This window comes from Muscardinus avellanarius (genome assembly GCF_963383645.1).
Source record: "Muscardinus avellanarius genome assembly, chromosome: 1".
Taxonomy (NCBI): domain Eukaryota; kingdom Metazoa; phylum Chordata; class Mammalia; order Rodentia; family Gliridae; genus Muscardinus; species Muscardinus avellanarius.
The window spans coordinates 59,448,385-59,462,468 of record NC_137786.1 but is presented as its reverse complement, the minus strand read 5'-3'; the positions used below and the strand labels follow the sequence as shown (position 1 = coordinate 59,462,468).

At 39.1% G+C, this 14,084-nt stretch overlaps 1 protein-coding gene across 1 annotated transcript in view; it reads left to right on the top strand.

Annotated features, from left to right (window-relative positions):
• The window catches only part of MRPS27 (mitochondrial ribosomal protein S27), a gene marked incomplete at its 3' end in the record, with an annotated part of 97,961 nt that overhangs the window by 9,587 nt on the left and 74,290 nt on the right, over positions 1-14,084 (top strand). Inside the window, exons 3-4 of the mRNA XM_080704405.1 lie at positions 8,812-8,882; positions 10,832-10,890. Of these exons, the coding sequence (XP_080560531.1) occupies positions 8,812-8,882; positions 10,832-10,890 (130 nt within the window). The remainder of the gene's footprint in view (positions 1-8,811; positions 8,883-10,831; positions 10,891-14,084) is intronic.

Here is a 14,084-nt window from a genome sequence, read left to right as displayed (position 1 = left end):
GCAAGGCCTTCCACAACTTAGTGAGACCTTGTTTCAAAATTTAAAAAATAAAATTGGTCTGGGGGTTCTGTCAGAGGTAGAATGACCCTGAGTTCAATTCCCAGTATCAAAAAAGAGAGAGTGCAGCCGGGCGCGGTGGCGCACCCTTGTAATCCCCACGCTTGGGAGGCAGAGGAAGGTGGATCGGACAGGTTTGAAGCTAGCCTCACTGGCTTAAGAGACACTGTTTCCAAATAAAATATAAAATAGGTCTGGGAGTGTAGCCCAGAGGTAGAAGGGTTCCATCCCCAGTACCACAAAGAGAGAGAGAGAGTGCACCAAGAAGTATGTGCTAAGTATCATTTCGTTACTATGAAAATTTTGCTGCTTGTTTCAGCTAGTGGATGGAGCTTGGGAAAACATGGATGCATATACATGAATATATGCATGTAGATGCATTTATACATACACATGTTTTTACTTATTTATTTATTCTTTTGGTGGTACTGGGGTTCCTGGAAGCCCTTGTACCTCCAGGCTACACTCCCAGACCTATTTTATATTTTTTTTATTTGGAAACAGGGTCTCTTAAGCCAGCAAGGCTGGCTTCAAACCTCCTCCTCCCGTCTCCGCCTCCCAAGCGCAGGGATTACAAGCGTGCGCCACCACTCCCGGCAATATCTTTTAACTTTAAACTGTTGTGAGAGTCTATGTAATTCTTTTTCTACATATGGATGTCAGTGTTTTAACATTCAGTGTTCAGCCAACTTTTAGCTGACCAAGGTCAGTCCTGGATGCAGCTCTTGCCTGACAGCTAATAGAGAAAAAAGGATTTTATTGTTCTGCCTAAGTATGAAAATTTGTTATTAGCAATGAATATAACTCTTATTAACAAATCAATACACGCTCAGACACCAACATAACTTCAGTCAGCAAAGATTGATGTGCCACATATGAATTATAAGCCAAGTGCTCTAGAAGTATAAATAAGGGAATGGCATATCCCAGGGAAGTTTATTGTTAACTCTTGTCCCGATATGAAGACCATGATGTTCTCTGTCTAATCAGCTCTTTTATTTGGACATAAATCCTGGGAACTTTATCATGAATATCTGAGTAAGCGGGATCTTTTTGCTAAAGTATGGGCATAATTTGCACTCTATAAATATGACTTAGAGATAATTGTCTCCTCCATGTTAAGACTAGTGTTCTTGGAAAAGCAATACAAGATGTGGCATACTGAATACTCTTTGCTTCCGCAGTAGTTGTCCTTCTGCCTACAATATCCACCCCCAGCCCTGACACCCTGAATTCCTAGCCAGTCAGAACCAGTTTTTCTTACTGTTCATTTTTACATTACTGTATATTCCTTACCCAGTGTGATGTGGAGCCTGCACTTAAGAGGCAGACATCTGGGTTTGCATCCTGGTTCCCCAGCTTTCAGCCATCTCCTTCGGTGCCTCTGCAAATAAATTAGGGATGATGGTAGTGCCTGCCTTGGCATGACATATAGCGGGCTTCCTGCTTTTACCCCTATGTAAAAACATGTGAGGTGAAGGAAGCCACTTATAAGAAAAAGAGGCCTTTGAAGGCAATATTTTTCCCTATTGTGTAACAGAATTTAATTGTTACCTCCTCTATTAAAACTGGCATGCTTTTCCCTTCCACGTGAGGTTGCTACCTGCTTTCCCTAAGTTTTATTTGGGTGTTTTAGAGGACCTAGGGCCCTGATTAGAGAGGCCCTGCAAGCTGAGTGCTGAGGGCGCACCTGTGGCTGCACCTCCGCGGATCGGGCAGTAGATGGCAGTGTGGTCCCTATGATAAACCATTGCCACTGGAGTGGGGCGGGCGACCAGGAGCTGGCCGCCGGCGGGGCAAGGGCCCTGCGCATGCGCGAGCTCGCAGACCCGCCTTGGGCATGTGGAGCGCTGTGATTGGCCGCCGTGAGCTGGAGGGCCGTGAGGTGCTCGGGGCGGGCTCGCTGATTGGAGGAAGGTGGAGGGCCGATATGAGGCATTCTCCCCCGCGGCTCCCATTGGAGAGCTCGGGCCGCAGGACTGCGGGGCGTGGCCTCGCTCTCCGGAGAAGAGTTCTACCTTTGCGTTAACCTGGTGGATTTTTTTTTTAAATAATTTTTTATTGCAATGCATTATGCATGCTTAAATATGCACAAATGTTAATACATAGATTGGTTAATTATCACAAATTAAGAAAGCTGTATAGGAAATAGAACATTCTTATCTTTTCAGAGCCTATTATTGTGGCATCTGCTCTTTTCAAAGAACCATTATCCTAACTTCTAACACCATAGATTACTTTTTGAAGAATTGATTCATAAGTGAAATTCTGGCTAGTCGGGAGGCAGAGACAGAAGGAACAAGTTGGAGGTCAACCTGGGCAACTTAAGCCAATCTTGTTTTAAAATAAAAGGAGCTGAGAAATAGTTCCGTGATAAGAGTACTCCTGGATTGGATCCCCAGTTACCCCCCCCCACACACACACACACAAACAAATGTTTTGTAAGGGAAAATGTAAAGCATACAAAAGTAGAGAGGTTATAACAACTCCCTTTATTATCACCTGGCCTCAGCAGTTAATCAGCTCATAGTTAACTTTTTCCTACTTGTGTTCTCTTATGTATTTCTAAAAAATGTTACTTATTTTTCTTCTTTTGCTGTGGTACTGGAGATTGAACCCAGGAGCATTCTGCCTCTCAGGTACACCCCAGCCCTTTTTTTTTTTTTAATTGAAACAGGCTCTTGCCAAGTTGTTGAGGCTGACCTCTAACCCGAACCTGGGTTCTTCCTGTCTCAGCCTCTCAAATACTGGGGTTACAGGCATGCACCACACACCCAGCTAAGATGATGCTTTTTAATACCATTATCTCATTTAAATATGAAAATGTCCAGCCAGTCTCCACATTTCCCTGATGGTGTCATAAATCTGTATATTCAGTGGTTTCATTGAATCAGCATCCCAATATGGCCCATACAGTGTGGTTGATATGCCCTCCCTCTTCTCTTGCCTCTTTTTAAATCTTGCTATAGAAAGGTAGAGAAGAAGAAAGTAGTATGAACCCTCATGTACTCTCACCCAACTTCAGCATTTATCAATTCCCTGCCAGTGTTTTGTGGGTAACCTACTGCCTTGTCAATTTATTTTTACCAAAAGTCAGGTATCAAAATCACCTATATGAGCCGAGCGTGGTGGCGCACGCTTGTAATGGGGAGGCTGAGATCGGAGGATCGCGGTTCGCAGACAGCCTTAGCTACTTAGTGAGGCCCTCTGCAACTCAGTGAGACCCGGTTTCAAAACAAAGAATAAAAAAATAATAGGGCAGGGGCTGTAGCTCGGAGGTCAAATGCCCCTGGGTCCATCCCCAGACCCGCAAAAAAAAAAAAAAAAAAAAAAATCACCTATATGTATTTTGATATGTTCCTCTAAAAGATAAGGATTTTTAAAAGATAACTATAATGCTACTCAAATGACACCATTAGCCCCTCAGTGTTTACATTTCCCTGAATGTCATAAACATTTTTTTCATTTAATTTGTAAGCCTCTTTCTCTTGAGTTTCCCACATTGTAGATTTGCTGATTTCATCTTTATGGTGGTGTTTAAAATTTTCCTCTACCATACATATGTTCTGTTTAAGTGAGAATTGGAGAAAAAGGACTGAGAGATTGAGGGCTTTTTTTTTTTTTTTTTTTTTTTTTTTGGTGTTTGTCGGTAATTATATCTCACCAGAGGAGGTGTTTACTTTCCTCAGGAAGCACATAGCATGTGGCTGTTCCTCCCCACTCATGCTCAGTGCTGGGCTGTTATTTTCATTTGGGGCTGCAACTTCCTATTTTAATTCTATAATTTCTTCCTCACTTATTACCTAGAAAAATTTTCCTAGGTAAATTTTTCTTTTTTAACATTTTAGTTATCCTGCAATATGTATAAGAAGCAATTTTCAAAATATCCTCTAAAGATGATCAGTGCAGGTGTTGTAAATGTCATTATAAACTCAGATTTAAACAGTTAAGTTTTTTTTGTTTGTTTGTTTTTTGTTTTTTGTTTTTTGTTTTTTTGTTTTTTTGTTTTTTTTTGCGGGTCTGGGATGGAACCCAGAGGCATTTGACCTCCGAGCTACAATCCCTGCCCAATTTTTTATTTTTTATTTTGAAACAGGGTCTCACTGAGTTGCGAAGGGCCTCACTAAGTAGCTGAGGCTGTCCTCAAACCGCGATCCTCTGTTCTCAGCCTCCCAAATGCTGGGATTACAAGCTCAGTTACATAGAGAGGTTTTTTTTTTTTAATATCTTATTTGGGGCTGGGACTCTTAATTTAGTGGTGTAGTGCTTGCCTAGCATGTAGAGGGCCCTGGGTTTAATCCCCAGCACCACAAAACAACAACAACAAATTTATTTAGGTGTTTTGTTTTTACAGTGGAAGGAATTTTATAAGGATATATATAGTCCAACTCGTTCTAGAAATATAATTTTTGTTTAATATCTTTGAGCTTAGGAACAACATCCAGGGCCTTTTCTGTGTTCCTTCCCTTCACACCAGTTCTCAAACATGACAGGCTAGTGCTTTACTGACTGCAGTCTTTTAGAGCTATTACTTAAAACTTTGGATACCCTGATTTGCCTCAAACTTACAAAGTTAGTCTCCCTCTGAGTGTAAGGCTTGGCAGCCTGAAGCTGTAAAGCCCCAGGGTTCAAATTCCCCACTAGGTCTGTGTGCCATCATCCTCTGATTCAGGAGCCTCCGTGAAATGTTCTTAGATCATCAGTGGCATTGCTGTCTTCAGACTCAAAGGACACTTCAACACCAGCCTGCTTTTCATCTTCTAAAACTATTTCCACATTGTCTGCACAGCTTCGAGGTCTGTTAAATGAAGAATGTAAACTTCAGGTCCATTTTCCATGTAGTAATTGTTGCCTTAAACCATCAGCCGCAGTACGTAGTCCTGAGCAACTGAGTGACATGCAAAACACCATCTTCTCTGGCACTTCCCATGAACAGAACCTGTGCATCTGCTGGTCCCTCGCTGAAACATGAAGTGTGCCTCTGACTGTGGAGGTGCTGGGCCCAGGAGCCTGCGGAGCCGGTCCTCTGCAGCCACAGCTGCCTCAGCCCTCCTGCCTCCTGCCCCGTGCAGTTTTCTGCCTCATTCATCACATCAGCACTATAATGTGAGGTGATTGTTCACATAGTATATTTAGCATCAGACCTTTCTCTAACTTGAATATGCAAATAATATTCATCAGGCGCGGGTTCTGCAGCTGTTGCCTGAGGTCCCAGCTGATTTTACTTGACGGAGGATGCCTTGGTGAGAAGGCTTCAGATGCAATCTTGATTTGCCACTTTACGGTGATCAGGGACGTGCTGGGCTAGACGTTGTGCACTGTGTGAGACCCACAAGGAGAAAGGGCTTGTAGCGCATGTCAAGCCAGTAGCTCCTGATTCTGCTTTTTTTAAAGTATAAATTTTGAGTGTAGGGAGATGATTCCTTCTATTGCCTGTCACTACAACATAGGCCTCTAACAAGGATCATAAAGATTTGGTATAATGAGAGAACTATTTAATATCTATCCCATGAACAAGTAAATCTAACAGTATTAATCATGGAATAAATGTTAAATAGTGTGAAGGGGTTTTAAGTATTTATTATTTTTATATATTCTTTTTTACATGGCTTCAATCTCTTTAAGTTTTAGGGGGTTTTACAAAGTTGTTTTTCAGCCAAGCATGATAGCACACACTTGTAAGCTTGGCTATGTAGGAGGCTAAGGCAGAATGATTGCGAGTTCTAGGGCAGCAGGGGCAACTTAGCAGGAGCCTATCTCAAAATAAAATTTAAAAAGGGGCTGGGCATGTAGCTTAGTGGTAGAGCACTTGCCTAGCATGCATGGGATCCTGGGGTCAATCCCCATTATTACAAAAGAGTAAAAATGGAAAGTTTTCTCCCAGATGCTACCATTGCCCCAAGACAAGGAGAGGAAAAAAATAGCTAAATGCACAGCAAGAGGTCATCAGCAACTATTGGTCATTGATTATTTCTGTCTCTTTATTACTTGATAATAATTTCACTAAGTAGTAAAATGTCTTGGAAATACAAGCACTTATTTTTCTCTCTATCTTATGTTCCTTTTAGTAATTTTTTTTTTTTTCTTTTTTGTGGTGGTGGTGGTACTGGGATTGAACCCAGGAACATTTTACTGTTAAGCTTTTCCCCGGCCCACTTTATTTTATTTTTGTGATATTGAGGGTTGAACCTAGGGGTCCTCTACCTCTGAGCTATACCCCTAACCCTTTTTAATTTTTTTTTTTTTAAAGAAACGGTCTCACTATGCTGTTGCCAAGGATGTCCTTGAACCTGTGATCCTCGTGTCTCAGCCTCCCAGGTACTGGGATTACAGGCCTGTGCCACAATACCCGGCTTATTTTTTGTTTTGTAACAGACTCACTAAGTTGCCCAGGCTGAACTTGAACCAGCATGCTTTCTTTCCTAGCCTCCCAAGCACCTGTGTTAAAGTTGTGCCACTGCACTCAGATACTCATTTCTTTAGGTATTTACTGAGTGCCTTTCATGGAAACTGAGAATATATCAGTGAACTCAGTTTGCCTTCATGAATTTTACTTTTTAGTGTAAGAAGCAAAACAAACAAATGAAACCACAGACCATCTTGTGTAGACATTTGTAGTTCCTAGAAAATATTTTGGATTTTATTCTAAGTATAATGGAAAGTATTGGCTGGTTGGAAAAAGAAAATGACAGGATCTAGTTTGTGTGTATGTGTGCCTTCCTGCCGGTCTGTCTGTCTGTCTCTCACTGGGGATTGAACCCATTGGCACTCTACCACTGAACTACTTCTTTGCCACTTTTTATTTTTTGTTTAGAGACAGGGTTTTGCTAAATTGCCCAGACCAACCTCAAACCTGGCGATCCTCCCATCTTAGCCTCCCAAGTCACTGATATTACAGGCTTGTACCACCATGCCTGGGTGATTTATTTGTGCTTTAAAAGCCTCCCTCAGCCTACAGGGTGAGAGTGAGGTGGCTATTATAGCAAGATCGGGAAGTGAGAAATATTAATGGCTTAACAGTGGCAATGATGATATAAATATAGCTATAGTTCAAATCTGGAGCCTGTAGGAGTTGCTGACAAGTTGGCTGTGGGTGTGAGTAAGAATAGGGTCAAGGATAGTGCCTGCTTTTTTGGACTAAGCCAGCAGGTCTTTTCCCTTCCTATATACTGAGATGGGAAAGACAGATTTAGAGTGAAAGGTTGAATTAGGATGGCATGTAATGTTTAGAGACCTATTAGATGCCCAGATGGAGATATAACCTGTGCAATTGGAAATGCAAGTCTGGGATTGAAGGCAGAAATTAGGGCAGGTATATATTGCCTGGAGCCAAGTCTGTCAGTGAGAGTGAGACCAGAGAGATCACAAGGGACTGAGCAGAGATGGTGCAGGGAGGAGTCTGTTCTACTCTTGAGACCTGGGGCACTCCAACACTGAGAAGAAAAAGATGAGATCCTGCAGAGGAACCCGAGAGAATGAATATATTTTAAAGGATAGAGGAGTCAGCTGTAGATAAAGAGCTCAGGTGAGATGAGGATGGCGAGTTATTCACTGAATTTAACCTCCCAGAGGAGATGTCAGTGGAGTGATCAAAATCAAAATCTGATTAGAGTGAGTTTAAGAGTGGGAAGGAAGGAAGGAGTGACAGTTGACTCTTTGGAGGAGTCTCCACTATTAAAGAGAGCTGAGAAAAGGAGAAGTAGGTATAGAAGATATTGAGGACAAGGGAAGAGCTTTCTTTGTTTTCTAAAGCCATCCATCCTCTGTAACAACAGAAAGCAAAGTATACAGGCACAGATGCAAGTAGCCTGGTGGATTTGATGCTGGAAGGATGAAGTTCTCTTGATTGCTTCTGTTTTCTCAGTGAAATTAGATAAAATCATGAGCTGAGGGTGAGAGTGGGTTGAGAAAGAAGATACTGTAAATTTGAAAAGCAAATGATGTGAAATAAACATTTTAGAGAATTGTGTTGCCTAGAATTTTAGATTCTTTTAGAATATCAGATAAAAGTGTAATCCTTAGAAATACCAAATATTTCTATACAGCCCATATATGAATAGTTCGGGCCAAAATCACTGTGGGTCATCAGGGAGTCTCTCTGATTTGTTTAAGGAATGTATGAAAGTTACATGATAAATTTCAGTTTTTGGAAAAGCTAATATACTTACAAGGTTCACAATGCAAAAGGAATAAATGGGTAAATAATGAATCTCTTTCCCTTCTCAGTCTCCCATCTAATTTCTTTTCCTAGAGTTTGTGAGAAATAACACTTTATGTAAAAGATCTTTTAAAATTCTTAAATTTTTAAGTGTTACTAATATTCATTTATCTTCTTTAAATATATATAGAATCTATTTCTAAAAAAGAGCAGGAAAGCCGGGCGCGGTGGCACACACTTGTAATCCCAGCATTCGGGAGACTGAGACCGGAGGATCGCAGTTCGCGGACAGCCTCAGCTACTTAGTGAGGCCCTCTGCAACTAAGTGAGACCCGGTTTCAAAATAAAGAATAAAAAAATAGGATAGGGTTGTAGCTTGGAGGTCGAATGCCCCTGGATTCCATCCCCAGACCCGCAAAAATAAAATTAAATTAAAATTAAAAAATTTTTTAAAATTAAAAAGAGCAAAAGTGAGCATCTGTTTTAACACTGACGTTATAATGTTGGCAGCCATCTGGGAGTAGTGTTATCTGTTAGATTTTTCTTAGGAAATGTATATATTTAACAAGATTCTTTTTCCATCTTTGTCTTCACAGCTGACCTTGCATCTTTAATGGACAAAACATATGAGAGAAAGTTGCCTGTTAGTTCCTTAACAATATCACGGGTAAGAACATTGAAACATATACATACATATATACATAAACTGTGTGTGTGTGTGTGTGTGTGTGTGTGTGTGTGTGTTTTCAAAGAACAAGGAAGAAAGTAAGAAAGCTCTTTATATAGGTGAGGCTGCAGAGAATGAATATCATTCATAGGAATTTTTTTTTCATAGTATGGTATGTTTTTGCAGTTACTAATAGATATTTTATGGTATCATAGCAATTTGGGGGGAGGCTGAAATAAAAGGTAATAAATTTACCAGACTCTGATGCTAGTGATTACTATTACTATCTAGTGTAGTTTAATTTTCTTAAGACACAATATTTTCCTTTATGATTATATATTTTTTAAGTTATTTCCTCCAGAGCAATTTGCTTATTAGTATTAGAAGTATTTCTGGTAGCGTCGGGAGGCTGAGACTGGAGGATCACGGTTCACGGACAGCCTCAGCTACTTAGGCTCTCTGCGACTTGGTGAGACCCTGTTTCAAAATAAAGAATAAAAAATAGGGCAGGGGATTATAGCTTCAAGGTCAAATGCCTCTGGGTTCCATCCTCAGACCGGCAAAAGAAAGGAAAAAAAAGAAATATTTCTGGTAGCTGAGAAATTCTGTAAGTGAATGAATTTTAATGTTAAATGCTTCAAGACAGTGAATGGAAGAATAACATTAGACTAGGAATCATGAGTACTAATTGACAGTGACCATTACTGAGCACCTTCTATTGCCAGTGATTGTATTTTTCTTCAAATACATTATTTCTGTTAATTTTCGCATCAGCCAGATAAGATAAGCGTTATATTTATATAAGACATAGAATGACCTGGAAACTATCTCAATTCACACAGCTTATAAGTGGACAAGTTGGGATTCAAACCCAGACATCAAAGTTCTTGGTCTTGTGTTGTCTTGATCGTAGACTCACTTTGTGATATTGGGCAGTGGAGCTCCTCTCAGTTTCCTCATCTCCAGTGTGAGGACAATAGGATCTCCTTCATAGGGGTGATGTGATGCTAAAATGAGATCTTGTGAAAGCTTTTTGTAGAAATTAACATCATAAAATTCAAGGCATTATTAATACTAGAAGAGAGAAAGAAAGGGAAAGGATAAAGTTTCCTTTTAGTCCTGGTCTTTCTTTCTGCCTCTTGACATTCTTCTTTTAGTAGGAAACAGATCCGCTGGGCATAACTTAAATTTTGGACTCATAATTGGTATTTTGGAGAACTGAAAGACGATTGGTTCATTCCTTTATGGATTATAAAAACTGATACTGATTTGGATAATATGTGTTAAGGTTTAAAGAGTTTTCGTGTACTTTTTCTCATTGGAGCCTCATACTATTCAGGGTGGGAGCCTTTGTCCCATTCATGCAGAGGAAGCAGCTAAGTCCCAGAGGGGCCATGCCATCTGTTTATACCACATAGCAGCTATCAGAACTGGTGCTCAAGCCCAGCGCCTGTGCTTATATAGCAGGCTTTTATCTGTCTCCTAAGGAATTGCTAAATCACATCTACAGGTCCTAGTTATTTTTAGAAAGTCTCCTCCTTGATACTCTCTTCTCCCCCATCATGAAGTTTTAATTATATTCACAACATGTGTTATCTCCTATCCTTTTTGCCTCTGAGTCTCTACTTCAGGGTAGAATTCATTGTTTTGGGGGATGGAGTACTTTTTTGTTCATTTGGATTGTGATTATCAGTATAGTGACTTTGTTGTTCTGAACAAGGCTCCGGTATGGGTTAGTTTTTCTGACCAAGGTTCTACATACAAAAAAGGAGAAGCTATTGTATATACTTTTGTTTGCATTAGCATAAAGGGATTTTGAGGATGGAGCTATATTATATGAACATTGTTCCAATAAAGTTGGTGCCCTGTCTTTCTTAGATCAATGAATATACTAAGCCAGATACATAGTATAACTTGTGTTCAACCAGTGATTTCTTTTTCTCTTTTAGTTTGTGGACAACATTGCATCACGAGAAGAGATAGACCATGCAGAGTATTACCTTTACAAGTAAGTTTTCCCTTCCATTTTGCTGTGTGTTCTCTGATTTCACACCCCTTTCAACACTTTTTTTTCTTTTTGATTTTTTTCTCATTTTGGTGCTGGGGATTAAACTCAGGACCTCACATATACTAAGCACAAGCTACACCTTTTAGTCCCTACACTCCCTTTTAACACAAGAGATGGTATATATTAAATATAGTGTTTGACACCTTAATTTTTAAGTTTATGTTTTAGAGAAAATATGAGGCCAGGCATGGTGATGGACGCTTGTAATCCCAGCATTTGGGAGGCTGAGATAGAAGGATCGCAGTTTGCAGACAGCCTCAGCTACTTAGTGAGACCATTTGCAACTCAATGAGACCCTGTTTCAAAATAAAGAATAAAAAATAGGGCTGGGGTTGTAGCTCAGAGGTAGAATGCCCCTGAGTTCCATCCCCAGTACCAAAAAAAAAAAAGAGAGAAAAAATAGAAAATATCAGTATATAGAAAGCTTCTTCACTTTTTTACAACTGCATCAAATTTATACTTTGAGTTTATTATAAAATCAGTTCTCTACTAAATGACTTTTAGAATTTTTTTTGTTATTATATGCAGTATAATTAACCTTGTGGTTATGTATTTTCTACATAATTCTCATTAGTACCTACAGTTATAATTTCAATAGCTATTACCAAACTGCTTTCCATTGAGGTTTTTATCAGTTTATATTCCTACAAGCAATGTATTAGAGACCTGATTTTATAGCCTGGCCAGTAGAGGGGTATTTTCACACTTGGTTTTTTGCCAATCTAATAAGTAAGAATTTTCATTTATATGAATAGGTCAACTATTCCTTATCTGCAATGCTTAGGACCCGAAGTAGTTCAGATTACAGAGTTTTTCAGATTTTGGAATATTTGCATAGACTTTATGAGTTGAGCAGTGCCTCATCTCAATATCTAAATCCAGAATGCTCCAAAACTCAAAATTCTTTTAACATTATCTCATTGTTAAAAAAGTTTCAGATATTGGCAGAACATTTTAGATTTTAGGTTTTCGAACTAAGGGTACACAGCCTGTATGTAGCTTTGCTCCCTCTTTTTTTTTAGCAGATGGAAATTTACTCTATATAAGATATTTATCACCAATTTTCAATTAACAGTACATTTTAAAATGTTTTTTATGTTACTACGTTTAGTGTTTCATTACTTCCTAGAGCTGTGAACAATTCCATTGGGAAAGATAGATGTACTTTCCTATGTGTACAAAGATGTAGGTTTAGTACAACATTGACTGGAATAATTTAATTCTTATTAAATAAAAGACTGGTCAAATAAATTATAATTCATTATTTTAGCTTGATTTTTTTCACCTATCCCTTATCTGTCATACTAGTAACTTACAACTAAAATTTTAGTGATTCCTATTTTAAAAGTCTAATTTGTGATTTTTTCCAATTCTTATATTCTAAAAATAGACTCAGATTGAAATTTAAAATGTTTTCAGAAAGCATATTTGCTTTTTCTTTCTTTTGATAAAAATAATTTTGTTATTTACATCTAGGTATAATTTTTTAAAGCTTCCATTCTTTCAGTAAAAATTTATTCAATTTTCTTTTATTCAGTTTTGCTATAGGGTGATGAAGCTTTTTTCCTTGTGAATTGAGTATATGCTCACCTTTTTTATGTTTTCTATTTAATATAAATCTCAAGGAGGCTGTATTCCACACCTTAAAAACCCTTTATTTTAAATCTAAGATTGCCTTTAGTAATGTCCTAAGTGTAGTTCTAGGTCCTAATCGCAAGTGCCATCTTACAGTTCATTAAGGTAGACATATGTGGATTGCTGATGTGAGGGAGCCCTGTCTCCCTTTTGTGGCTCTAGGGACTAGAGGGTTGCTTTGTAGTTATATTTGTTCCTGGTGAAGAGTATTTAGACTAGTATTGGGAAGTTCTCATTTGTTTGCTTTGTTCACAGTACAATGCAGAAAAGTCCCAGTTTTTAAATAGAAGTATGTATGTGTTTATAAGAGAGAGAGAGAGAAATACATACGTACATACATACATACCTATATACATACATACTGGGGATTGAACCCAGAGGCATTCTACCTCTGAGCTATATCCCCAGCCCCATATTTTGAAACAAGGTTTCGCTAAGTTGCTGAAACTGTCCTTGAACCTGCAATTCTCCTGTTTCATCCTCAAGTACCAGAATTAAAAGCATGTGCCGCCCTGCCCAGATCTAAATATAACTATTTCTTAGAATCCCATCTTATGAGACACTGTGTCATAGTCTTGTAAGAAATATGTCCCAAATTTACAGGTACTTCTATGGGATGTAATTGACCTCAGTGATTCAGCATTCAGTAAGACACTGTCCCCATCCTCATACATTAAAGTATACCTTCAAGACCTTCCATGATTGTTTACCTGTGTCCAATTCTGTATGGCCCAGACTATTATTGAAAGATTCATAAAATTACTATTTCCTGTTTCCTCCTGTCTCTGCCTCCTAAATGCTGGGATTACAAGTGTGCGCCACCACAACCCAGCTCTTGGCTCAGGGAGACCAGATCACTAGATGAGAAGATCCACAGCTACTCTGCTAGCAGAGCCTGGTGCCTGAAGGCTGTGGCAGGGAAAGAGCTGAGCCTAGGCAGTGTCCTGCTACGGGCATTGCTCGAAATGATAGCAGTGCCCGGGGATGAGAACGCCTCAAGACAGGCCAGTAAGAAGCTCCTAGCTATGGAGAATTAAGAAGCCTCACTTCAAACCCATGAGCCTAATATACTCTGAGATATCTAAAGTCATTCCATGCAGGGTTGTTTGACGTCACAACCACTGGAGACCTAACTAATATTACAGAACCGTAGGCCACTGCTATCTTCAGGATCAGCACCCTGTTTTCAACCTGAGAGAATCTTTAAGAATTTATAACTTGTAACTTTTAGATTTTAGATGGCATAAATATGTTGTATTTATTTTTTAAGGCTAGGAATCAAAAGTAAGATACTTAATGAATCTAGCCAATCACCATTGCTCACATCTTCCAAAGTTCTAACTAGTCTCATACAAACACAACAGTACTTAGGAAGCCACAAAACATTTCATTCTTTTAAATAAGCTGACTAAAAAAAGAGCTAATGTTCTTGGTAATGGAAGGGAGGATAAGAGAACTAAAAAAGTGCTGTCATGTCTAGAACATTAGTTTTGATTAAA